At 40.5% G+C, this 27,598-nt stretch overlaps 1 protein-coding gene across 1 annotated transcript in view; it reads right to left on the bottom strand.

Moving 5' to 3' along the window:
- Positions 1-13,075, bottom strand: part of AMMECR1 (AMMECR nuclear protein 1) — a 112,962-nt gene extending 99,887 nt beyond the window's left edge. The window contains exon 1 of the mRNA XM_030305219.1: positions 12,548-13,075. Within this exon, the coding sequence (XP_030161079.1) occupies positions 12,548-13,020 (473 nt within the window). The 5' untranslated portion in view covers positions 13,021-13,075. The remainder of the gene's footprint in view (positions 1-12,547) is intronic.
- Positions 13,076-27,598: the final 14,523 nt, after the last annotated feature.

Raw genomic sequence — 27,598 nt, forward strand, 5'->3', positions numbered from 1 at the left:
CTCAACTTCACATTTGAGACACTGAAGTTTCGAAGAAAAAAAGAACACTGAATGTAGAAGGCACTCAGGCAAAGGGTGATGTAACCAGTGTTAATCTAACTGACTTATGCTGAATGTCTATTGATAAATGAAAGCACTTTGTCTACACAGCAGACTCCTGCTTACGTTATTTCCAAGTCTCCTGTCCAGGCTTCATGACATTCATGACATTAAAGGAGCTGCTGAGGCATAATTAACTGGACAAAAGGGAAACTTTACCAAGAAAGAAGCAATTCACAGGCCATTAATAGTTTAAAATTGTCAACTGGCAGACCTTCATTTCCCAATGCTTGAATTATAGCAATCGCTTGACGAGTCCCTTTTCTTGCTACGATCTCCCCCGCTTCAATATACCTTTGATTGGTACCCATTGACTACTGTATAATGCTCATTCTGACCTCTGTGTCTTTAAGTTGTTTCCCTGTCTAGAATGCTTTATCCATCTGTGAAAGGTCTTCCCAGCCTGAATCCTACTTTGTCCACGAAGCCCTCCTGTATAATCCAAGCCCACATTAGTCTTTGTCCAAACTCTTACAGACCTCATTGTCTCCATCATTTATTCAGCCGTTAAATCATGTGACCCCATTATCTGTTTCATGAACCTCCTCAATATGACTGCAAGCTTTTCAAGGGCAGGAAGCGTGGCTTATGCCTGTTTTATAGACCTCTACCTTACACCCATGGTGTTCCACCCATAACCACTATATGACTTGTTGAACTGAAATATGAGAATTTACAATATGAAGAGCAGTACCAGGTGTGAATGATAGGTTTTGATGTAAAATACACCGTCTTAAGATAATATTGTCAAATAAATCTTGAAGCTTAAACAAATATTCATTTTAAAAGGTCTGCAGGGAAAGGGATAATCATAGTGGAAATTCTACTTTCTTCTCTAAAGCTGCAAAGCCATCTCTAAATGGAAGAAGTTAGAAACTGCTCCACAATCCAAATTAATGCATCACAATTGAGGGAGAATATTAAAAAATTTCTATACCTCCGCTAAAGAATCTCACATTGGTTGCGTAGACAATGAGGCAAATAAACAACTTTCAAGACCCATGACTTGACCATACCTATTATTTCAGATTCCACTACCACACTTAGTATATGTGCTCCCAAAGTGAGTACTCCACTACTGGCTTTAGATATGAGCTTTTCATTAAAGCAAATAAGAGGCAATTTCAAGAAGTGCTTAACTAAAGTGGTTTATATACACACATATGGACTTAAAAGGCCTTACTTATGGTATCCCATTAGGCAACGTGTTTTCCAATTTTCCATCTCTCTAGAAAACACATTTCCTCAGATATATCAGGTTCAGCTGTCAAAAGTAACGTTCCCCTGTAATGCCTTGGCCCTTGGTCCTTTCACTGTTAAGACTGAGTAAACAATGGCAAAGTTCCTACCTATCAAAGATGTTTCCTTATATGATCATCAGCAAATTCATTAGAAAGCCATAAAGAACAGAGGATAGCAAAAAGAGAGCTAGAAAAATCAAGTTCTATTCAAATACAGATAGGTGGTATTAAGTATACTCATAAAGTGAATGATAAATGCCACGTCAAATACTGACACCCTACGAGGGTGAAACATTTTTTAATGGTTCTTTCTGACTCTAATGCCTTTAATCTAGTTTACTCATACTGTTCAGTAAGCTTGGAAAAATAAATACTTCAAAGCCTCAATTAGGCTCTCCCGTCAATAAGCTTTGTACATCTCTAATACGTGTTTGCAAGATTAAGTTTTAAGAGATTTCCCAAATTCTAATGAAACATTAGTTGCTTTGGGGTAGAGCCACTACCACGTACCTTAAAAAAATCAGCTAGGGGCACCAGGGTGGTTCAGTCAGGTAAGCGTCAGATTCTCGATATCAGCTCAGGCCATGATCTCCCGGTTGGTGAGAAGATTGAGCCCTGTGTCCTGCTCCGCACTGGGCTGAGCGTGGAGCCTGCCTGGGATTCTCTCTCCTTCTCCCTGCCCCTCCCCAGCTTGTGCATGTATGCATGCTCTTTCTCTCTCTCTCAAAACAAATAAATAAACTTTAAAAACAATCTTTAAAAAATAAGCTAAACATGGCACTTACAGTTATCAGTACTGTACTGTACACTTAAAAATCTGGAAAGAGGGTTGGTCTCACATTATGTGGTTTTTTAAACCACTAATTAATAGATATACCAATTAATTTTCTAAAAGCAGCATACATCTGTATGATTAAAGAGAAACTGATTAACTGAAAATGGTCGACCCTCCAGTTATCTGTGAGAATGTAGTCGGCAAATTAGATGGACCATAGTATGTCCTGTTGAGAGACACTGGAGAAAAGGTATAGAAGACCGGAATCTGGTCAACAGAATGCCTTCCTATGCATAACCGCATTCTGCAGTCTGAAATTATAGCTGAGTCTATCCTTTAATATTATCTGCTCCATAATCTTGGTTATGGAGAATAACTACGCAAGCTATAAATGAAACTTCATACATCTCTTACCACCGAAAAACACAGATCTAAAAATAAGACACATCTGAACACCTGAGGATTTAGAACTATGTTCGGAGACAAGCCAAGAAAAAAAGAAACAATGATGATCAGAGAGTGCCAACATTTTATCTGTTTGGGGTATACTTAGGCTATCTGTCCCATGGCCACCAAACTTGCCCAGAGACCTCATTCTCCTTTCAACATGGTCTCTTGGAAGTACTCAGGGGGTGCATATACAAGTCTTCTAGTATTACTATACTTTATGCTGTGCATCTGTTTCTCAGGAATAATTTTTTTTTTTTTTTTTTTTAACGAGAGCACCATGGCCACTGGTTCTAAAGGAGGTACCCCCGGGTTTCTAATATTGCAAAATATGCCTCTTGGGGCAGCCCTACTCCAGACCAGGCACTAGGTCTTCTTTTTCTTCCCTGAATCCAGGCTTCACCTCACTTGACAATAATCGCATTTTTCTCCCTCCTTGGCTCCCATGTGCCCTCCATTCCTGCCTCCAGCCCTCTGTGACTCTTTCTCCACAGAGTTAACGCTTTCCCATGGTGAAAGAGTACATTTCTGCAAAAGGACTTGCCAAACAGAGCAATGGTTTGAGGAGTCTGTGGGGTAAAACACATCAGAAACCACACATCATCACCTTATTAGTGTCAGAGAAAGAGAACAGTAGCATTCCCATTTGTTGTTGTGAGAGCTTTTTGAACTGACATGAGGGTGGGGTAGATGCAAAATCCTTTACTCACTGATTACCTGACACCTAGTCCTAACATCAAAGAGCTACTCCATGAACTAAGAAACCAAGTATGCCACGCTGATGGCAAGTTTTGGGTTTGGAGTGCCAAGGAAGCATGGAGAGTTGTCGATTTGTTTTAATCATGGGAAACTTCGTAAAATGCCTTGAGAGCAATGCTCTAACATGGAAAAAGGCCAGAAGACTTCGTGAGATTCTCCCTTAGTGACCAAATTACCAACATCAGCTTCCACTTACCAAATAATAATTTGAAAAGGATGTAAAAAAGGACCCATCATCTAAACACTTACCTCACTGTTGTTCAAAATCAGGATACAAAAGGTATTTCTCTTACTACAATGACATATATACCGAGACCCAAGTTTCACCAGCTATATCACTTGCTTACGCCCCAAACATCTATGCCTCTATGGTTGTTAGGCTACATAGGCCATAATAATGTCACAGAGAAGCAGCACACTAGTGTGGCTAACACATAAGCATCTCTTTGAGGCAGTCACAGTGCTGTGGGGCCTAGAGGCTGACAGCACAAAAACCAATTTTTCATAGATTCCATTCAATGAGAATGACTCAGAGATCAACTCATGCCTGAAGCAAAGCAGAGAATCTGGTGTTGACACCTTGCAGCAATCCAAAATCTCAATACAAGGTACATTACTAGAACTGCGTGTCATATGCTTACAGAAAATGTATGGAATGGCCAGGCAAGCTACATAGGCTGTTAAGTCAATCTCACTACTTTCCATTACTAGAGAGCTGGTCAGCATCTTCTGGCAGGATATTGCATAATACAGTCAACTGTGCTCTCCCAGCATTGCATGTGGCTTTGGGTCACAGTGTGGATTATCTGTAAAATGAAACAGATAGAGGAAAGGCAAGAATCATCAAGACTATCACAGACCTCATTTTTTAAAAAACTAATATTAGTAGGCCTGGACTCAAGCAGAGCTTTCACATTTGCCCATCCACTGAAGATCACAATGACCGTGAAGCAATATGGCCAGTCCTGTCCATTGATAGCATCTATCATTCACTGTGAGCAAAGTTGCAAAATGGATCCAGTTTGATTTCTTACTTGCTAAGCCTGAGGACACAGGACCTAGAATCTAGTACCAGACCGTACTTCCAGCCCTTCAGAAATTCCCTTTAATCCAAGGTTTGAAACTACAAGTTCTTGAGATGGTCCTCCATGAGGCTCTATTTTTGTTGAATGCTCTGCTATAATATTCACATAAGGAAACATAAGAATCGCTGACCGCTCTACAAATGGAATATATATATATATATATATATATATATACATATATATAACATATATATATACACACACACACACACACACACACATATATATATACACACACACACACACACACACACATATATTATATATATATATGGCTACATTCAGGAGACCCAACATTCTGTCAAGTATTTTACTAGTAATACAAGGCTGAAAACTATCATTGATCTCTACTCATCTGAGCATTCAAAGTCCCAACTAGGGCAGGGAAGGCTGTAGGGATCCAAGAGACTGACCAAACCCTCACAATAGCTCTATCGCTACTCTGTGGTTCTGTTAATTGAAAAAGAAATGACATTTGATAACTGCCAACACTCGAAAACCACATAATGAGAAATCTGATTTCACCTGGCCAACTATTTGTTTTTCCCATACCTTCAGCTCCATGTTTTTAGTGGGACCACCATCCTCCTGGTTCCTCAGGCTTGTAAACAAAATTATGTTCAAAGCCTCTCCCTTTCACTTCCCCCAGCAATGGGAATTTGGTAGAATTTTCTTTTTCTGCAATGCCTCTTTACTTACATGCAGTCAATTAATTTCAGGTCCTCACCCAAAAGCTATCTCAGGGATATTTACACTTGATCCAAATTCTATAAACCAACGTGTCTTCCTCTCCTTTCTCTCAAATTTAGATACAACTGGGAATAGGTGAAGGGGGAGGGGAGGTTCTTACACTTGTGATCAAATTTCATAGCCATTCCAACTAAGCTGTTGAACAAACTTTTCCTGAGCACAAGAATAGCTAGGCCCAGAGCCAAGAAAAGAGGAGGCAAGGATGGCAGCCAAAAAACAGGTGAGCTGCAATCTTTCCACTCCCACACAAAACCTGGCCCTGGAGTGCGAGTCCCTGCATATGCTGATACCTTCTTCCACGTCTTGCTTTTGCCACATTCCTATATGCATGAACTCTGCCCCTAGGGTGGCTTCCCCACTTTTCCAATGCCAGTCTTCCTAGTGCCCTCAGAACCTCAAACCTAGCTGGTATCCCCTATCGTGAGACTCTTCTCCTTCCAATTCATCTTACTTCCTGGAGGGCTCTTCTGTCAATACTGTTCTTTTCCTAACACGAAAAACAACAACCAGCTCCACTTATCGTTTATCCAGCCTTCCCACAGGGTTCCCAAGACAAAAGCCTACTTGGAGCTTCCTTGAAGTTTTCTGATCTTTGAGACCAGAGCAAGGGGAGTGGTATGAAGAATGCTGAGGGTGCAAGCTGGCAGCTGAAGACAGCTGCTGGGAATCCCCACGTACTGTGGCAAGAGGTGTGGTGATGACCAATGAGTTCGAGAACCGCCAGTAAGACTTCAAGATCTACTGGTCACACCAGACTCTTCACCAGTGATCTCTGTACCCTTGCCATTTCAAAACTTGGCTCAGGAGTCATCCTCTCCCAAAAGCCTTCTTCCTAACCACTCCTTTATTCCATGGCATCACCATGCTTACGTACGGTGTTTTCCATTTTGTTTTAATTCATATACAATCATGTATATATTGCAGTGTCAGCATTTGAAGTGACTTTGATGTCTGTACCACGCCTTGAACAAGACTGTAAGCTCTGTGAGGACAGAACTGTTTCTTCGCTTTCCAACCAAGGAACTCGGCCTAACGTACATGCTACAAGAAATAACAGGGTTTTTTTTTTTCCATAAAATGACATAAAATTTCCACGCAGCTTTTCAAAACTAACATTTTTAAGGTTGAGCAAGTTTGCAAGTATGGTACATTAAGGGCTGCAGAAAATACACCCACACTAGATAGAAAAGATGCCACTTATTGTTGGACCAAACATAAACTATGCTCCACCCAACCAGCTACGCTATTACACCACGCTTCTTCCTTCGGGCTCTTTTATTTCTACTACGCAAGCTTGTAGCTCATTTTTGCTCTTAGCAGCACTGTAACTACAGAAGGTCACCTCTAAGTAAGTTTGCTGTTGGGGAATCTACTCTTCCCACCTGCACAACCGCTGGCTTCCCACACTGTCTCCAGTGTCCTGTGAGCAACCGCCCAATTACTGATTGGGGAAAGACAGCTTACACATTGACGGTCCATTCTTGGCAGCCCCTGGCTTTTACTGCTGGTCCTCACTTACTTAGCTTAATTGATTCAGAACAGTATCAAAAAGAGACATTATTACACAAGTTCTAAAAGAAAAAAAAAGACTATTGAAGAAAATTTAAATGTAAAAAGCCCCGGTCATTGTGCGGCTTTAAAACAGGCAAGCATGTGTGACATCGAGAGAACAGAATAACGCCTATTGAAATAGGGAACTTTGACTAATCTCATTGCACAAGTTTTAGTGTTTCACACATACACATTCTCAGAAAGTAAGATGGTCTCTAAGTGGGAAGCCCAACTGACTTCAAAATTATAATCCTTTGCAATAACAAGGTGTAGTATTTTGACACAAATACAATTTCAAAAAGCGTATACAGTTTTTTAAAGACAGCAATGTGAACGTCAGCGTGTCTCCGTGAAACCCGTACTTAGGGAAAAACACCCCAACAACTCATGCGTATGGGCTAACAGAGCATTTGTCACTTTCTCAGCAGTGGTCTTTCTTCCTATTGGACTGAGAGATCCCAGCAAAGATCCCTGCTTGGTTGCCACCCACTAAATGGGACCTGATGCAGCACAAACACTATTCCTAAGCAAGCAAAATTATGAGCTAGATGATCACTCCCTTTGGCCATATGGGGGAGAAGGTAAAATAAGCTTTGAGTTTTTCTTTTTAACTAAATATACCTTGTCCTACATACACCTTTATGTATGGATATAAAAATAATTTTGTAACTTATATTTCTACATCCTTCCATTTCAGTCACTGGCTGTTTTTTTTACAGAATACATGACAAACTGGGGGCGTGCCTGCTTTCTTTTCTATAAGACACGACACTAGATTGCCCTCCAATGGAAATCAACATTGTTGAAGAACAACCTGCATAATACCTTCAAAAGTGCTCAACAATTTTCCAGACAAGATGTGTGGTGGTTTTTTTTTAAGAAAAATTATGCCAACCACTATGCCAACATGGGTAGGGAAATCTGTACTGGCCCAGTAGCATCATCTGCAATAGACAGATAAACCTTCTGGCTATTCTGGTCAGTCTTCATTAAAAAAGACACAATAGAAATATAATAACTTGTGTTTAAAATGCTGCATTAATATCACTTTGACCTGAGCTGCACTGTCCAATCACCTTTTTAAACATGTCACAGGACTGTTACTACTTCGCCTTTCTAAAACAACCCAATTCCTCCCAAGTGTGCTGGAAAACAGTAATTTGACTGCTGTGACAAGACAAGAAAGAGTTAACTGTTCAAACACCTGACTGGAGTCTCTCAAGAGCTGCATGTCCAGGGGTGGATTTTTTAAAACTATATGTCATTCACTGCAATGGAAAACCATAGTATTGATGTTAATAGTAAAGTATCTTTTATGAGCCATGGTCTATACACAATGTAGGGCTGCATTAACTTCAAAGGTGGTAAGGAGATTAAAACAAATAGTTCATGGGACGTGACATGCAACACAGCATTAAACATAGAAGACTGAACAATCCCAGTGCCTTGGCAGGATCCTTTTATATTTCTTTGTTAATGAGGGAAATTCTTAAAATCCAATCCGGCAAGCATAAGTGTAAGGAAAAGCTTTTAAAATTTTATCACAACGTGTTACTTAGTTGAGCTAATCATCAAAGCATTTTTTTATGGCAACAAAAGGGGGCTTTCCTTACCAAAATCAATACAACTCACTTTAAGATACCATATTTGTGCTGTTTTTAACCCCTAAAATGTGCCCCTCACGTTTAACATTTCCGGGGGTGGGGAGAAGACCGAAAATCACACCACCGGTTTCTAAGAGTCACCCCTCCCTCCTACTGCAGACAGAAACCATCCCAAGAACCTGGGACTCTTACTATGATCTTGGCAGCATTCAATCTCCCTGGTGCTAAGTTAGAAAGAACATGACAAAGGATAGTGACATGGAAGCAGGAAGTGCTTTACTGGAAAACTGGCGGTGGAAACTGCCCTTCCCTTTACAGTGGCTCCAGGACTTTCCTGGGGTCCCCACCACTCTATAACCCAGTGGGTCTCAGCCCTGTGGTCCTGGGAACCGCAGGAGCGCTTCACCAGGGAGTTGGTTAGAGATGCAAATTCAGGGCCCCACCCCAGGCAGACTGAATCAGAAACTCTGGGAATGGGGCCCAGCAATTTGTGCTTTAACAAGCACTACAGGAGATTCTGATGTACTTTAAAGTTGGAGAACCGCTCCCCTTCAAATTTTAAAGTGCAGACGAACCACCTGGGGAGCTTGTTCAAATGCAGATTCAAATCCAGCAGGTCTGAGGTGCGACCTGAGAGCCTCCACGTCACACAAGCTCCCGGGTCAAGTCTTCAGCAGGCCACACTGCCAGTGTTTCTGAAACCGGTTGTTTACCAAAAATACACCGGGCTGCTTATAAAATACGGGTTCCCAGGCACCACCCCAGACCAAGTTCATGTGAATCTCAGGAGACAGGGCCAGCTGAATATTGTACAACGGGTGGTTCTCTGCCTCAGCTGCACAGTAAAATCACCTGAGGAGCATTTAATAATCCTGATGTCCAGGCCCCATCCAGGACCAACTCAATCCGAATCTCTGGGATTGTGGGGTGGGTATCCATACGTTGAATAATTCCCCAAGGATTCCACTGGGTGGCCAAAGTTGAGAACCGCTGCTTCGAATCTAACCGGCTCAACACTTGGCACAGTGGATCCCTTTATTGTAGCAAATGGTTTCACCGGCTCAACACTTGGCACAGTGGATCCCTTTATTGTAGCAAATGGTTTCCCGTAACATGACTGTCTGGGTTCCCACATGAGTCCAAGACCTCGGATTTTGAATAGTAAAAAGCAACCAAAGTCACGTTTAAAATCATGTCTTAAACCTTATTTCTGTGGGCAAATGGGCCTGTACAACGGAGACCAGGGATTTAGTAATGCGTTCCTAACTTTTAACATGAATGTTATCTGTCTTCCATTAAACAAGTTGTCACTGTCCTCTCAAGCTGTAGCTACTGCCACCTCTGTGCGGTGAATATGTACTCCAAGAAACAGCCACCAACAGTGAAGAATTTGTATCCATACAGCCTGTTCATATATTGACATCCTTTCCCCAAACTTGAAACACATAGAGGAAATTTCTAATAATCTTTCAGAATGGAAGCGTAATTTGATCTAGAACTTCTAAACCTGTAAAAGGCAGATTTCACTACGTACAGACATTGTGACAGAAAGGCCCTGGGAAGGGGTGAAAGCCGTGTGCTTTTACACGTGAGAATCTGAGTTGTTGAAAGCATGTCTTTTGGTGGACAGAGACAAGACCTCAAACACTGCTGATCATGACATGATACTAATAACTCGGGGAAAAAAAGAAGTATGTCCATTTACAGCTTATGCCCACCCCCCCAGCACAAAGCCACTAATAAGTACACGATGCTGTTAAATACGTAATATGTAAAACAGAAAATGTGTGGTGGTCATGAAGGCGCTGTCAAGAGATTAGTTACTTCACTCCCACAATCAAACACTGCTTTTAGGAAATTTTCTCGAATTTTCCACAGTACACCTCAAAAATGACTTTAAGACAAATGAAAATAAGACGCAGTCCTCTTTCCCCTTAAGTAAACATTTGTCTTCCCTTTGGTCGTGATCAGCGTCTCTTCTAAATTAGTTGTTTTGTTGAAAACATGACACATTCAAGGCCTGCTAGATGGTAATGGTTATGATTCTTCCACCACTGTTTCAACATATCTGTGATGGTGAAAAGTGTGCCTTATCTGTTTAAGTCCATGAAAAAGAAATCCAGGGGATGGGGTATTAGAAGACAAGCAATACCTTAAAAACATGTGCCAAGTGGCAACTTAAAATGACAGCGTCAAAACCCTTTTCTGTGTGAACTGGTCAAGCTCACTTTCCTTTTAAACTTCTCGTTATAGTCATTCAGTTAACCCAAACTCACTTGAAAATGTGTGAAAATAGCACCTCCTGAAAGTGTGTTCTCATATGCTTTGGAGCAACGGAGCGTGAATAGTAAAACAGCCTTTGCCAAAGTCATGTAACTGAACAGGAGTGAATTTTTGCAGTCCCATGACTTTGCAGAGCCAACCTATGTATCATCCCACGACTGGCTTTAATACATCATAGACATCCAAGAGAAGGCAGAGAAGTCACAAATAAGTGACTCAAGCTAATAAATATTTCACAGATCTTTTTTTTTTTTTACATGGCAGTTTCTTTCAAATGAATCTGACTTCTTAACCAAAAAACAAATTGGCTAACTAAAGGTGTGGGTTTAGGATGTACATTCCCAGAATTAAAACTATGAAATTTCTAAAATATTTAGTTTACTGGGCAAAGTGTCAGTCTGGATGCTCTTTCATGCATTTTTTATGAATAAATGCCCAAAGATGAAGCAAGTCAGAATGAAAATGCACAGACCACAGAACAGTGGCAAAAATACAAAATTAAATACATTTAAAGTACTAAGCCAAAGAAAACAAACAATACAAATTTAAAATTACCAGGACACTTTATTGCAATTTGCACTTTACATATTAATTTAATATTTTTAGTCTAGGCAGAAGTGTTTATACTTATCCAGTAGTAGTCTAATCCCCTAATCTCACAAAATGAAAAGAAGCAGTTTGAAAAGAACATCAATTCAGGTATTTATGATATGGCGACAAGGGGCACTTGTGTTAGCTAGGAAAAGGGTTGATGGTTTTCAGTAGAAGTTTCACAGAAATTCTTCTCTATTATTTTTGTTGTTGATGATGCTAAGAACTCATAATAAAAACAATTACCCTCTTTGTCATTCTGCCCTTCCTTGGGCTTTACATTCTGTCTAGCATTTAACTCAAAAAATCAGTTTACACTCAGTTTACACATTAAAAAAAAAAAACCATATGCCCCATCTCCCACACATCCAAATGGATGGGGATTAGAATTAACCTGCTTTTAGCTGTAACTGCTATTTTAAACAATTTCAACCACACACTTGAAGGGTAAAATAACTGAAAGTACACAAGCCAAAACAAAGCATAAAAATTCCTACACACTTACTGTTGGGATTGTTTAATTATCTCTCAAATCGTGGAGCCTAACATAGATTTCTTACAAGTGAAATCGACACAAAAGCGAATGCACGCTTAACGTACAAACTGACAGTGACTGTATAGGGGACAGCTCTCTCTGAATGAGCTATTACGCAGACGGTGGAATTAACACACACACAAAAAAAAGAGGTCTCACTCTTCTGTGAGAGAGCTGGCGGTGCGCTTCACTAGAAACACATTTTAATGGGTATGTTCGGATAAAAATAGGTAGGAAGGGAAAATGTGTTTTTCAAAAAAAACCTCCTCCTTCCCCCGGACTCAAGGAAACCCGAAGGAAAAGACGGGTAACCTCATAAGCTCCGGAGCTAAGTTCCATCACTAGCAGAACAGAAGTTGGATAGTTGCTTTCACCCTGCAATGGGATGGTAACTCTCCTTGTGCAAGGTACGCGGGGCGGGAATACTGGCGGGGCTTTCACGTGGGGTAAATGGAAACCAAAGTGAGGAGAGGTCAACACCTTGAGTAATCCAGATCTCCAAAACCAGGGCGGTGGGAACGCGGGGTGGCGAAGGAGAGAAGGAAAGGGTCAAAACTCCTCGAAGTTATCGCAAAGAGAAAGCGAACTACCTTTGGGAACCAGTGAGCCATCTCTTGCAGCAGCACCCTGCTCCAAGTGTGGGGTGCTTGCCTCGGAGGGCAGAAAGCGCGGGGTGCCCTCCCGTACTTAGGTCGAGTGGCTCCGGGGACCCGGACAGAGAGAGAGGCAGGGGCCACCGCCGGCGGGCAGGCGGACTCGTACTTTGCTTCAACTCTGAGCCCCATCCCGAGCGCAAGGGAGAGGGCGGCGGAGGGCACGGTACTCACTAGGGCTCGTTGGTGAACCGGGGGGTCCGGGGCTGCTGGTATCCGTACAGGTGACAGTAGAGCACATCGAAGCAAAAGCAGCACATCTCCGCTGACACCACCATCTTCCGGGAGCCGGGCGATGAGGACGAGGCGGCGGACGACAAGGAGGGCGAGGAAGCGGTGGCGGCGGCCGGGGTAGAAAGTAGGGTCCCCACTCCGCAGCTCGGAGGTGGCGACAGGGAAATCCCCCCGCCGCCGCCGCCGCAGCCCTGGGGGGGAGAGAGGGTACAGCCACTGCCGCTACCTCCTCCGGCTAGACCTCCCAGCCCGTTGAGCCGCGTGCCGGCGCCTCCTAGTCCCAGCTCCCCAGCTCGGCACTGGCTCTCTCCGCTGCAGTGGGAGGAGGAGGAGGCGCCACCACCGCCACCCGAGCCAGAGGGGGGCGAACTGGACAGTTTCTGCTTCTTCACCCCGCAGCAACCCGCCGCCATCTTGGAACAGTCTCCCCCACGCAGCGCTTCCGACCCATAAGTGAGGCGAACTGGCGGCGGGGGCGAGCACGCTGCGGCCCCGGCCGCCGGGGGCGCGCCAGGGGCTCGCGGGGCGCGCGCGCGCCGCTTCCCGGCCGGCCGCCCGGCCACGCGGCTGCTCGGCGCGCGCCCCTGGCCCGGCGCGCGCCTCGCGCTTTAGCCGCTCAGCACCTCGCGCCTGTCCCGCGGGGACTCGCGCCTTCCCCGAGCCGCACAGCCTCAAGCACTGTGGCCCTCAGAGGATGGATGACAGACAGAAAGCCTAAGAGAGAGGAAGGAGAAGGAAACAAGAAAGAGAAAGCAGAGAGTGGGAGCAAAGGAAGGAGGTGGGCACTCCAGAGGAGGAAGAAGGGAAAGGAAAACTAGTGGGGGGGGGGGGAGAGAAGAAAGTCCGAAGTTAAGTATCCAAGTCCCAAAGCACAGCTCGATGACCGGCACTGCACATAGTGTTAGTGACACTTGAGCCGAGTTACGTGAAACCTGAGCCACCGGCCTCAAATACGCCGGTTTCTGAACTGCGGGAGTTGAGCAAGCAGGTGCTTGGAGCTCCACACCTGAGACCGCCCCTATAAAGTATGTACAAAGCCATCAGGGAAATGGCCACACTGAGGTCGTTTTAATGCCCACCTAAGCACACACCAGGGGTTTTCCAAGATTATGGCGAAGAGCAATACTCCTTCCTTATTGACAAATATTCAAGCCTGGTTGAATCTATGTACCTCTTCCTTGTTCCCCCAACTTTCCCTCCTAGCCCCGTGCAAACGTTTAAAAGCAAAAAATAAAGTCCTAACCAACATCTCCCTGGTTCAAGGATGTTGATTGTGCTCTGGAACTTGCGGCGGTGGGTGCTTGTTTTGTTCGGTTTTGGTTTTTTGGCTTGGGAGCAAAGCAATTTGAAATATATCTGTAGTCAGCACAGATCTTACAGGTAAATAGGGCAGGTAGTGTACTTAGTCACAAGTTGGAAGGTTTCGTTCAGGTATATAATTAGATGGTTCTTAGTATTCATTAAAAAAAATTCTCAATCAAAGAAGGCTTGGATGAATGAGGAGGCGTATGATTGAGTCAGTCCCATTCTGGGCACCTAAGACAACTCAAGTATTAAAATTCATAGAAATTAGCCTGATAGAAAGTGTAAGTTATTTGCATTGTATCTACACCATGCCAAAACATCTAGACAAAGTAAGGTGTCAGTACATTTGGAGACATCAGAGTATTGATTGATTTTGTCACCTTTGAGTTAAATGGGATCTTGCAAATAGCTGAGGGCTGTTTATTCCACGCAGGAACGAAAAAAGTTCATTCATGCAATAAATATCGATCCCCTGCACCATACTATGTGCACAACACTGTACTTATGTAGAAATCCAGGAAGTATGCTTCCCACTCTCAAAGAGTTTATGAATTAAGTCAGATCTGTGTACACAATCCAATAAATAACTATTTATTGACCACTATTTTTTGGGTGCTGAGTACTATGCTTCACCTTACCCCATAACCCTTCAAAATAATATATCCTCTCACTTGATCTTCATTGCGACCCTCTGAGGTTGCTCATTTACCAATGAGGAAATTGAACCTTAGAAGTAAATCACTCAACATCACACACCTAGAAAGTGATAGAGCAAGGATTTAAATGTCAGGTTTCAAAAACCATGCCATTGTGCTATACTGCCTCTCAAAACCACGACACGATAGCAAGGTTAGCGATGGATAAAAGATGGTGACATTAAACAATTTTTCATTGTCATGGAAAGATTGAGGAGCACTAAAATATATTACCAAGAAAAGATTTTTTTAAAAAACCTCCTTAAAAAGAGATTTTATGAAATGGATCAGCTGTCTAGAATGGTTAGCAGCAGCCTAAGGACAAAAGAGATGGGTTAACTGTTCTGTGATATGTGATCTCATCCTCTCAAACCTCATCATCACTGTTAGAACTATCTTCCTATTTGAAGCAAATGATTATTCCTTATCCACTACCAGTGGAGTAAAAAAAAAAAAAACATTAATTTTTTTGGTCTATGTTGCAGAAGAGAAAGAAGATTCGTTTTTTAAAAAATGCTCCACGATCACTGCTACACTGTTAAGGTGTTTTGTTTTGTTTTGTTTTGTACTTCATCCTTAACTCTCAGAGCCTACTTTTTAACTTGTCTGCAACTGGGTCAAACACAATATCAGACAATAGGTACTGATTTCCTCACCACTCCACTATGAAGTAACCACTTCTAGAGTAGAAAACCAGCGCCATTCAATGATATCACACAACAGTTTAGCAAAGGAAGCAAAGTAGGATACCGTGGATGGCTGCTTCTGCTAGGGGGATTTAGGAAAGCAGAATGTAATCTCCCAATTTAGAATTTGGCCAGTAGACAAGAGTCTAACGCCCCTACTCTTGTGAAAATAGCAAGGAATCTTTAATAAGCACCATAATCATGTCCTTATTTCTGCATTTCATCTAAAAGACACAGCACTCTCATGGCTATAGTACCAGGCTAAGGGACTGATGCAATGGGAAACCCTAAGACAAGGACATCCCAGCTGAATTACAAAAATAGCTTTCCCCCCAAGGATTTGAAATGCCAATTTCAAACCTCACAAACGTAAAGAAAATAGACAATCCCAAACCTGATTGTTGCAGAAAACACACCGTTACCTGACCACCGGGAGTTACTATCTGAAGTACTTTGTTGTAAGGGGAAAAAACACTCTAACCTTTTTCTCTGTGTTAACTTCTCCTGAGCCTGGCTCATCTCCCATGCTAACCTTGAGCCTCAACATGCTTTGCAAATCCTCTGGCAAGTAGTGGTGGTGGTGGTAATGCCTCCTTTTAGCCTTTGAGGAAATGCCTCTCCTGGCCCTGTTTTCTTGCAAAGTCACCAGCATAGAAACAAACATATTTCATTCAAGCGTAAATGAAATCTACAGATCAAATTCTGTGAAAATGGTTTTTTGGTTGCTTTCTTGCCTGTTTGTTTGCTTTTACATCTAAGCAAAGTGCACACTAGATGGGAAAACTGACCTCACTCAGGATTCTCTTGACTTGAAGTGTAAAGGTCGAAGTGTGATAGAGCATATGTGTTTCTACCCACCACTGATACTGGAACGAAGTGATAATACCCTCCAGAGGAAACTTTAAGGTGTCTTCTGCTTTTTATAACCAACTGTCAAGCTGGAGGTAAAGATTCCATGTTTCTTTTAAATAAAAAAAATAATAAACAGGCCATTATCTCTTTGTCAACAAGGCACATTCAAACTATAAGCATTTCTGCCTGTACATCTGCCTCTAAATTGCTATTAGCTAACTCTTGTCAAATGTTTTATTATACAAGTGTTAAAAACCTCTTGAACAAAGGTTATGTACATTATTTGCTACGTGGGAAAACTCAAAATTGAGTTTAACCCAATAGTTACTGATTATGTTATCATTACCTCAGTGTATCCACATGTTTACCAATACAGTCATTGTTTAATTTCAGAAAATAGACAATCATTATAATTTGATCAGGTAGTAAATACTGGTTAATGTCACAAAATTATTTCTTAGGTTTCTGGGGGTGTGGGTGGGACGAAGAATGTTCCCATGGTTCAATGAAAAAAAAAACTTCCATTTATGCCCAAACAGGTGTTATTTTTATCCTCTGTCATCAAACTTTCTCAACTGTCATCCTTGAACAACTGCAGAATGTAATATTATTAGCTACCACTTTGATCTAACCTTGTACACATGTAACACATGGTTGTGGTGGTGGAGGTGGTGATTAGTTCCCTTTTATAGTTGAATGAATATGTGAATAAATACTAGGATTCTTTACCCACTTTTCAATTCAAATTGATAAATCCCATTTTGTTCTCTTCATGACAAAACAGATCTTCCCTCCTGGGTCCTTTCTTTATCCCATGAACACATCAAAGAGCCAAAGGACCAGGATCTACTTTGGACCGTTTTCTAGTTGTTTCATTTGTATCTTCTATGGTCAACTGGAGTGCAAACTTGTTGAATGTTGTTTTGCTAGCTATTTCCTTGAGACAAAGTTATATAAACTCCTTAATGACATTTAGATATGCAATATCTACACTGAATGCAGAAGAATTAACAATGCTAGCTAGTTGTAGATTGGAGAGGGAAGCTTTTTAGGGAGGAGATGATCAAAAAGAGTAATATTTGGGTAGTGAGAGGAGTCACATGCAACTAAAACATGAAGGTGTCGACCATAGTTTGGACAATCTTTACGTGACTCTCTTTTCTCTCCTCCTTAAAGACTTCATCTACTCTTATTTAGGCATACAATGGGGTACGAAAATGTATATACCACAGCTGTGCCCAACCTCTAAATTCAATCATAAACATACAGTTATTTTTCTATAACTGCACTCATCATGTTCTGGAACACCTCTTCCAGTTGCCTGAAGGCACAGTTATGGATGGGTGAGGAGTAACATTGCCAATTAAAATATAAAAACATGTTCTGGGGCACCTGGCTGGCTCAGTCGGTTAAGCATCCAACCCCGGCTCAGGTCATGATCTCATGGTTGGTGAGTTCGAGCCCTGCGTCGGGCTCTGTGCTGACAGCTCAGAGCCTGGAGCCTGATTGGGATTCTGTGTCTCCCTCGCTCTCTGCCCCTAGTGCTCTGTCTCTCTCATTCTCAAAAATAAATACACATAAAAATATTTTTAAAAAAGGATCTTCTGAATTAAAAGTCCCTTCTGTGCAAATATTTGATTTAAAGTTAAGGCTCACTCATGGCACCGAGGAGGGGGAAATCTGAGCCCCGTAACCTTGACTGGATCCTGTTTGAAGTGTACCTCATTGCACCCCACTCTATCCACGGCTGAAGTGTTCATAATTTACAGTTTATTCTCTCAGAATGGGCAATGCACAATGATTGTGGCAGATATTCAGCCATCTCTTCTTATTTACTTACTGGAATAATTTCATCATCCCCCAAAAAACTCTATAACCATTAGTAGTCACTTTCCATTTCCTCCCACTCCCACAAACCCGAGAAACCAATAGTCTACTTTCTGTTTTTACAGATTTGCCTATTCTGGACATTGTGTATAAATGGAGTCATACAATATTTGTCCTTTCGTGGCTGCCTTAAGTTTACTTAGCATAATGTTTTCAAGTTTCCTCCTTGGCACAACATATATCAGTACTTCATTCTTTTATTTTTTTGAGAGAGAGAGAGAGAGAGAGCGTGAGCGAGGGAGGGGGAGAGGGAAAGGGAGAGGGAGAGAGAGAATCCTAAACAGGCTCCATGCTGGGTGTGGAGCTTGTCTCGAAGCTCAATCTTACGACCATGAGATCATGACCTGAGCCAAAATCAAGAGTCAAATGCTTAACTGACTGAGCCGCCCAGGTGCCCCTGTACTTCATTCTTCTTTATGACTGAATAATATTCCATGAAATGGATATACTACATTTTGTTTATTCATTCATCAATTGACATTTTAGTTGTTTTTACTTCTTGACTTTCATGAATAATGCTGCAGTGCACACTCGTGTATAAGTTTTTGTGTAGATGTGTGTTTTCATTTCTCTTGTGTATATATGCCTAGTGGTGGGAGGGCTGAGTTATGGTGACTCCATGGTTAATCTTTTGAGGAACTGCCATAGTGTTTCCAAACCAGCTGCACCATTTAAAAATCCCACCTGCAGTGTATGAGGCTTCCAATTTGTCCACATCCTTGTCAACACTAGTTTTCCTTTTTAAAAATGTATTATTGTAGCCATCCTAGTGGGTGAGAAGTGGTATCTCAATGTAGTCTTGATTTGAATTTCTCTAGTGACTAACAATGTCAAACATCTTTTCATGTGTTTATCAATCATTTGTGTATCTTTTTTTGGAGAAATATTTATTAAAATCCTTTGCCCATTTTTTTAAGTGGGCTCCACACCCAATGTGGGGTCTGAACTCATGACCCTGAGATTCAGAGGCACATGCTCTAGAGACCGAGCCAGCTGGGTGCCCCTCCTTTGCCCATTTTTAAGTTAAATTATTCATTTTATTATTGAGTTGTAAGAATTCTTTTTATATTTTGGATACCAATCCCTTATTGGACCTATCATTTTCAAATATTTTCTTCATTTTGTGGCTTGTCTCTTTACATTCTTAATGTTGTCCTTCGAAACCAAGTTTTTAATTTTGATGTAATCCATATATCATTTTGTTCTTATACTTTTGATATTATATCTAAGAAAGCATTGCCACATGGAAGATTTTCACCTGTTACCTTTTAAGAATTTCACAGTTTTAGCTCATATATTTTGGTCCTTGAGCCATTTTGAGTTAGCTTTTGTGTATATTATGAGGAAGGTGTCCAGATTCATTCTCTTACATGTGGATATCCAGTCATCCAAGAAACATTTGTTGAAAAGACTTTTCCATCCCTGTTGACCTTTCCTGTTGAAGGTCTTGGCACCCTTGTCAAAAATAAATAAAAAATTAATAAAAGGATTTATTTCTGGACCCTCAATTCTATTCCATTGATCTATATGTCTGTCCTTGTGCCAAAGCCATGCTGTCTTGATTACTGTAGCTTTGTAATAAATTTTGGAAGTGGGAGGTATGATCCATCTAAATTGGTTCTTCTCTTTCAAGATTGTTTTAGATGTTCAGGGAACTTTGCATTTCCATGTTAATTTCACGATCATCTTGTCAACTTCTGAAAAGTTGCCAGCTGGGATTTTGATAGAGGTTGCATTAAATGAAGATAAACTTGAGGAATATCAACACCTTAACAATGTTAAGGCTCCCTGTCTATGAACATAGGATTTTCTTCCATTTATTAAGGTCTTCTTTAATTTCTTTCAACAATATTTTATTGTTTTCAGAGTACAATTTTGCACTTTTTTTAAAATTTATTCCTAAGTATTTTGCTCTTTTTGATGTTATCATAGGTGGTATTGTTTTCTTAATTTCAGTTTTTGATTATTCATTGTATAGAAACACAACTGATTTTTGCATATTGATCGTGTATCCTACAACCTAGCTAAGCTAGTTTATTAGTCCTAACAGTTTTTTATTGGATTCCTTAGGATTTTCTATATACAAGTTCATATTTTCTGCAAACAGATATTTTTACTTCTTCGTTTCTAATCTGGATGCATTTATTTTTTTTCTTACCTAATTGCTTTGGCCAGAACCTCCAGTACAATGTCAAAAAGAATTGGTGAGAGCAAGCATCCCTGTCCTATTCCTGATCTTAGGAGGAAAGCTTTCAGTCTTTCACCATTAAGTATGATGTTAGCTATGGATTTTTAAAGATACCCTTTGTTAGATTGAGGAAGTTCCCTTCTATTTCTAGTTTGTTGGGTGTCTTTTTATCCTGAAAGGTTGGATTTGGTCTAATGCTTTTCCAATGAAAGGATCATGTGGTTTTTGTCCCTTATTCTGTTGATATGGTGTATTACATTAATTGATTTTTGAATGTTAAACCAACCTGCAAATACTGGGATTAATCCTGTTTGGTCACAGTGTATAACCCTTTTTTATGTTGCTAGGTCAATTTACTAGTATTTTGTTGAGGATTTTTACATCTATATTCGTAAGAAATATTGGTCTGAATTTTACTGTGACATCTTTGTCTGGCTTTGGTATCAGGATAATATTGGCCTCATAGGATAAGCCAGTAAGTTTTTTCTTCTATTTTTTGTATGAGTTCAAGAGGAATTGGTGTTAATTCTTCTTTAAAAATGTGGTAGAGTTCAGGGTGCCTAGGTGGCTCAGCTAGTTAAGTGTCCAACTCTTGATTTTGGCTCAGGTCATAATCTCGCAGTTCATGAGATCAAGCCCCACGTCAGGCTCTGCACTGATAGCATGGAGCCTGTTTGGGATTCTCTCTCCTTCTCTCTCTGCCCATCTGGACCAGCCATATGGTCCTGGGGTTTTCTTTTTTGGGATTTATTTTGTTTTGTTTTAATGACTCAGTCTTATAACTTCCTGTATGTCTATTATGATTTTCAATTTCTTTTTGAGTCAGTTTCAGTAGTTTGTGTGTTTCTAAGAATTTTTCCATTTCATCTAGACTAATTTTTGAGATAAAATTGTTCATAATATTCTATTCTAATCCTTTTTATTTCTGTAAGGTCTGTATTGATGTCTCCTCTTTCATTTCTGATTTTAATAATTTGAGTTTTCTTTCTTTTTTTCTTGGTCAGTCTAACAGAAGTCTTGTCAATTTTGCTGGTCTTTTCGAAGAACGAACTTTTGTTTTGTTAATTTTCTCTATTTTTTAATTCTCTGTTTCATTTATCTCTGTTCTAATCTTTATCATTTTCTTTCTTATGTTTGCTTGGCTTTAATTTGCTCTTCTGTTCTAGTTTCTTAGAAAATATTCCATGTGCTCTTGAGAAGAATTTGTATTTTACTATTGTTGGATGGAATGTTCTGTATGTGTCTGTTTGGTCCACTTGGTCTAAAATATTGTTCAAATACACTGTTTCCTTATTGATTCTCTGTCTATATGATCTATCCATGGTTGAGAGAAGTGTATTAAAGTCCCCAAATACTATTGTTTCACTGTTTATTTCTCCTTTTAGCTCTGTTAGTCTTTGCTTTATATATTTAGGTGCTTCAATGTTGGGTGCACAAATATTTACAATTGTTGTATCTTCTTGACAGATTGACCCCTTTATCACTATGTAATGACCTTTGTTTCTTATTACCATTTTTAGTTTAAAGTCTATTTTGAGGGCTCTTGGCTGGCTCAGTCAGTAGAGTGTGCAACTCTTGATCTCAGCATTGTAGGTTTGAGCCCCACATTGGGTGTAGAGATTACTTAAAAACAAAATCTTTTTAAAAAAATAAAGTCTAATTTGTCTGATACAAATATAACTACCTCTGCTTTTTTTGTTACCATTTTCTTGAAAAGACTTTTTCTATCTCTTTGCTCTCAGTTAATGTGTGTCTTTAAAGCTAAAATGAGTTTCTTGTAATCAGCACATTGTTGGATTTTTTTTCAATATATTTGGCCATTCTATGTCTTTCGACTGGAGAATTTAATCCATTTACATTGAATTGTTGATTGGTAAGGACTTCCTACTGCCATTTTGCTAATTGTTTTCTGGTTGTGTTGTAGATCCATTGTTCCCTGTTTCTCATCCTACTGTCTTTTTTTCATGTTTGGATGTCTTTTCTGTTCTAGTTTCTTAAAGTTGAAGGTTAGGTTATTGATTTGTTTCTTCTTTTTTATGTTTATTTATTTATTTTTCAGACAGAGAGAGAGAGGGGGGAGAGAGAGAGAGAGAAAGAGACAGAGAGAAAGACCACAAGCAGGGTAGGGGTAAAGAGAGAGAGAGAGAGAGAGAGAGAGAGAGAATCCGAGAGAATCCCAAGCAAGCTCTGCACTGTCACCACGGAGCCTGATGTGGGGCTCAAACCCATGAACCATGAGATCATGACCTGAGCTGAAACCAAGAGTCGGACACTTAATTGGCTGATCCAGGAGCCCCTCTCCTTTTTTAACAAAGGACTTGCAGCTATAAATTCTTTCTGAGCACTGCTTTAGCTGTATCACATAAATTTTAGTATGTTGTGGTTTTGCCTTCTTTAATCTCAAAATATTTTCTAATTTCCTTTTTTTTCTTTGCCCCGTGGGTTATTTGGGAGTGTGTTATTCCCAAATATTTGTGAATTCCCCAAATCTCTTTATTTATTTCTAATTTTATTCTTTTGTGCTAGAGAATATGCTTTGTATGATTTAGATCATTTTAAATGTTTGATGTTTTATGGCCTAGAATATAGTCTATCTTGGAGAATGTTCCATATGCACTTGCGAAGATTATGTATTGTGCTGTTATTGAGTGGAATGCTCTATAGATGAATGTTAGGTTTAGTTGCTGTATAGTGTTATTTAGTCTTCTTTTTACTTATTGAGGTGCAAGAGTGGATCATGCATAGCCATAGAAAAGAATTTGGCTTTTATGCAAAGAGCCAAATGAGAAGCCATTGAAGGATTCAATGAGATCAGTTTTGCTGCTGGGTGGAGAATACATTAGAATATATTGTAATTAGAATAATTAGAATGTAGTAGGAAACCAGAGAGAAGGTAAAGAGATTGGTCAAGAAATGTCCACAATCCAGGTTAGGCCCCACCGGACATAGGTGGTAGCATTTAAGATGAAATGAAGGGAGGTATTCACATAAATTTTAGAGGTAGAGTCAATAAGGCTAATATAGATATGTTCCTGAGGCGAGGTGAAGAAAGAAATTACAGATGATGCCTCGATTTCTTGTTTAAGTAGCTGAATAAGTGGTGGTGACATATTGAGATGGAGGGGAAGGATAGGGACAGAAGCTGGTTTGGAGGAGGGAAAAAGAGTTTGTGGCATAAGAAGTTTAAGGTATCTGTCAGGTACCCAAATGGAGATGGTCAAATCTGCATGTCATGGTCTCAGATGAGTATATTGACTAGAGAAACAAATTTGAGAGTTATCAGCATACAGATGGTATTAGACACCCTGTCTGGATGAGCTGACTTAGAGAAGGGATATAAAGAAAAAGGACCAAGTCCTGAAATATCACAATGTTAGGAGAAATCTGCAAAGGAGACGAAACAAGTGCAGTCAGTGAGGTAGGGGGGAAAAGCAGCAGCGTCATGTTACAATAGCCAAAGAAGAAAATGTTTTAAGATGCTGCGGGGTGGGGCGGGGGATACGGCGCCTGGGTGGCTCAGTCAGTTAAGCGTCTGACTTCAGCTCAGCAGCTCAGGTCATGATCTCAAGATCCGTGAGTTGAGCCCCCTGTCGGTCTCTGTGCTGACAGCTTGGAGCCTGGAGCCTGCTTCGGGTTCTGCGTCTCCCTCTCTCTCTGCCCCTCCCCCACTCATGCTCTGTCTCTGTCTCTCTCTCTCTCTCTCTCTCAAAAATAAATAAACATTTAAAAAAATTTAAAAAAACCGTTCACTGGCAAATGCTGCAGGAAGCTCAAGTAAGATGAGGGTAGGGAAGTGTCTCTTGGATTTGGCAATATGGAGGTTGCCTGTTGCGGTAACAGGAGTAGTTTCATTGGAGTGGACAAGCCAGAAGCCAGAGTAAAGCCGTTCGAAAGGTGAATAGGGAGATGAGGAACTGCAGATAGTGTATATAGACAACCCGATTGAAACATATGGCTTCAAAGAGGGTCAGAAAAATGAAAGGATAGCTAGAGAGGAATGTTGGGTCAAAGGAGGGCTTTCAAAAAATTATGGATAGCTTGTTAATCAAAAACTCCTATGCAATCACCTGTCACTTCCTAACTCGCACTGAACTGCTTTAGGATCTCATGGCTTTGTGACCTCATGTCCCTGGATCCATATCTGTTCTCCAATCTTCCTTACATCCTCTCCTTTCCCCACCTCTGCTCACCTCCTTTTCTGCTCAGCTTGATTCCCATTAGCAGTAATCTCTTACCATACTTCCACTAGCTTCCACAATTCCCTCACACTTATTGCCCTCAACCACATCTGCCCTGCTAACCTTTAATCCAGGATCAACTTCACCGTGTTTTTTTTTTTTCCTTTTATTTTCTTAGGTTTATTTTGTTTTTATTTTTCTAGCTCCTCAAGATAGATGCCTAGGTCTTTCATTTTCAACGTTTATTTCTTTTCAAATGTAATTTTTTTTTCAGGCTATAGCTTTTCCTCTAAGTAGTGCTTTAGTTACATCCCACAAGTTTTGATAGGTAGTATTTTCATTTTGGTTCAGTTCAAAATATTTTACAATTTCCAATATGATTTTGTCTTTGGCCCGTGGTTTATTTAAAAGGATGTTTTTAGGGGAGCCTGGGTGGCTCTGTTGGTTATGCGTCTGATTCTTGATTTCAGCTCAGGTCATGATCTCACGGTTTGTGGGATTGCGCCCCGCATAGGGCTCTGCGGTGACATCATGGAGCCTGCTTGGGATTCTCTCTCTCCCTCTTTCTCTGCCCCTCCCTGGCTCTCCCTCTTTCAAAATAAATAAACATTAAAAAAAAAAAAGTATGTTTTTAAATTTTCAAACATATGTGGTTTTCCTAGTTATCATTTTCTTGTTGATTTATGGCTTAATTGCACTGTGATCATAAAATGTCATTTCTATTACCTTAATCCTCTCTTTTATGATTCAGTATATGGTCAATTTTGGTGAATGTTCTATGCGGGCTTAAAAAGAATACGTATTCTGTAATTGTTGAGTTCAGTGTTCTATACATTATTATTAGGTAAGTTTTGTTAATTGTGTTATTTAAATATTCTGGATACTTACTGATATTTTTGGTCTATTCTATCAATTATTGAGAGAGGTGTGTTAACATCTCTCATTATGATTATGGACTTGTCTGTTTCTCCTTATAGTTTTGTTGAGTTTTGCTTTATTTTAAGGCCATTACCAGGTTCATGAAAATTTAACATTTGTATATCTTCCTGTGGGATTGAATTTTTATTCAATTAAATCTTTCATAAAGATTTCTTTTATTCAAAAGAAATGACCCTATTTATCTTTAGCAGTGCTTTTTCGCCTCAAAATCTATTTTGTCTGATACTAAGATAGTAGTACCAGCTTTCTTTTGGTTAGTATTTGTGCGAATATCTTTTCCCATCCTTTTACTGTCAATCTTTCTGTATCTTTATCTTTTAAATGTAACTATTGTAAACGGGCATATGGTGAGACTTTTTAAATTTAGTCTCTTTTTTAACATAAGCATTTAGTCAATTTGTATTTCAATGTAATTACTTGAATTATTTGGATTCAGGTCTGTCTCATTTGAACTTCCGATTTGCCTTATGCATGGTGCCTCCTTTTGTTGTGTGTTTAGTGATTTTCAACTAAGATCTTCTCATTGTTTTGAAAAATGATTTGTGAAACTATTTTGGGGTTCAGGAGGAGGTGGGTTCTGCAGAGAGGATTTGCGATATGCCAGGTGCTTCCTGGCACTAGTAGTTGGGGTCTACTCTAAACTAAATTCAGAGCTGGAGGTCTTTTGGAGCACCTGGGTGATGTGAATTTAGGCTGCAAACCTTTATTAGATGAGATTGTATCTAAACCTCTCGGGGCAGATGCTTCCCCCTCCACTCAGTACCAAGGGTTCTTTCCTCAAAGTTTCCCTATGGGTGTGTAGGGGGTTATTTCTGGCTCACGAATACACTGATGGTTTAGCTCCTTGTTACTCCAGTTTTCTCTGGGGAGGAGCTCCCCACCTTGGGTAGGCCCCTGACTCTGTGTTTTCGCATCACTGGTGACTTATTCTCCGAAGCTTAAATTAAGTTCAGCGAATTTTTTTCGAAGAAGGAACTACCTCAATTGGCCTTCACTACAATCTGGGCTTATAATTCCTTACTACCTTTCCAGCTCTTCGATACCTTTAAGATGTGTGTTGCATTTTATCCAGCATTTTTAGTTGTTTTCTGTGGGCGTGTCAGTTTGCACACAGAGCCCACCATATTACCAGAACCCTACCATATGTTTCTCTGCTCCTGCCCTGAAGCTGCAAAACTGCTAGGGGGGAAAAAATCACAAAATTGAACTGATCGGCTCCACAACCAATTTATGATTTCCAGCCTCAGCTGGGCCTTCCTTCTATTGTTTTTACAACTCTTTCATTCATCTTTATTCAGTTCCAGTTTTCATTTCCCACAGCATCTGTTTCAACCCATTACTACACTCCGCCAATCCTCCCACCAAATCCTCTCATGCTTGACTCATTTGAAAAGGTCAGGTTTTTTACTTCACTACAAAAAAAAAAAAATTATCTGCCAGTGGGAATTCCCTCAACTCTCCTTCATTCCACTCCTAAGTGTTCCTCTAATCTCCTGTACTTTCTTTCTTCCTTCCTCTCTCTTGGAAGAAGGAGTATTCTTTCTTTCCTCCTTTCTAGGTCCTATGGTCTAGAATTGTGCTATACAAAGTATGGTGGTGACCCCTTCCAATCCTCAAACTGTTTGATAGTGATCCACAACAACATAAGCACTGAAATCAAGGGTAGGAATTTAGAAACTTCGATAGCAATTTGATAAGATAATTGTATGTTATTGGATCTGATAATGAAAAGTTGGGGCTTATATTTTGAATGTTTTTTACTGCATTTTCCTAGCAATTTTTATTACATTTCACACGAGTACCAGTCTGGAAATTTAAAAAGCTGATCCTTCATCACAGACCGTTTGAGAAGTACTGGACTAGAACTCATCCTCCCCTGACTTGTCTGAGACTCAAGTCCATGCATCAGCTGTCTCTTCTCCCAGAGCTTCCCTCTCGCTCTCCATAGGCATTCACCCACATTCAACAATCTTTCTTTTAACTTTGCCTACTGTGCTGCCATCATATTTCTCACTTTCCAGTTACTGCCGGGCTTCTCGACCGAATAAACCTCATACACTATTTTCTTCTTCCTTATCTCCTCTTATGTCATCACACCACAGCAGTCTGCCTTGTGCTCTCAAACGCTGCTCCAACAAAAGCCACCGGTGAAGTCCAAGTTGCGCAATTCATGATGGCCCTTCCAATCCTTGTCCTATCTCACCTACCTCTACTCTGCATCTGTTACGCATGACCACCCCTTCCTTCCAGGACCTGTGTTT

This window comes from Lynx canadensis, chromosome X, assembly GCF_007474595.2.
Source record: "Lynx canadensis isolate LIC74 chromosome X, mLynCan4.pri.v2, whole genome shotgun sequence".
NCBI lineage: Eukaryota > Metazoa > Chordata > Mammalia > Carnivora > Felidae > Lynx > Lynx canadensis.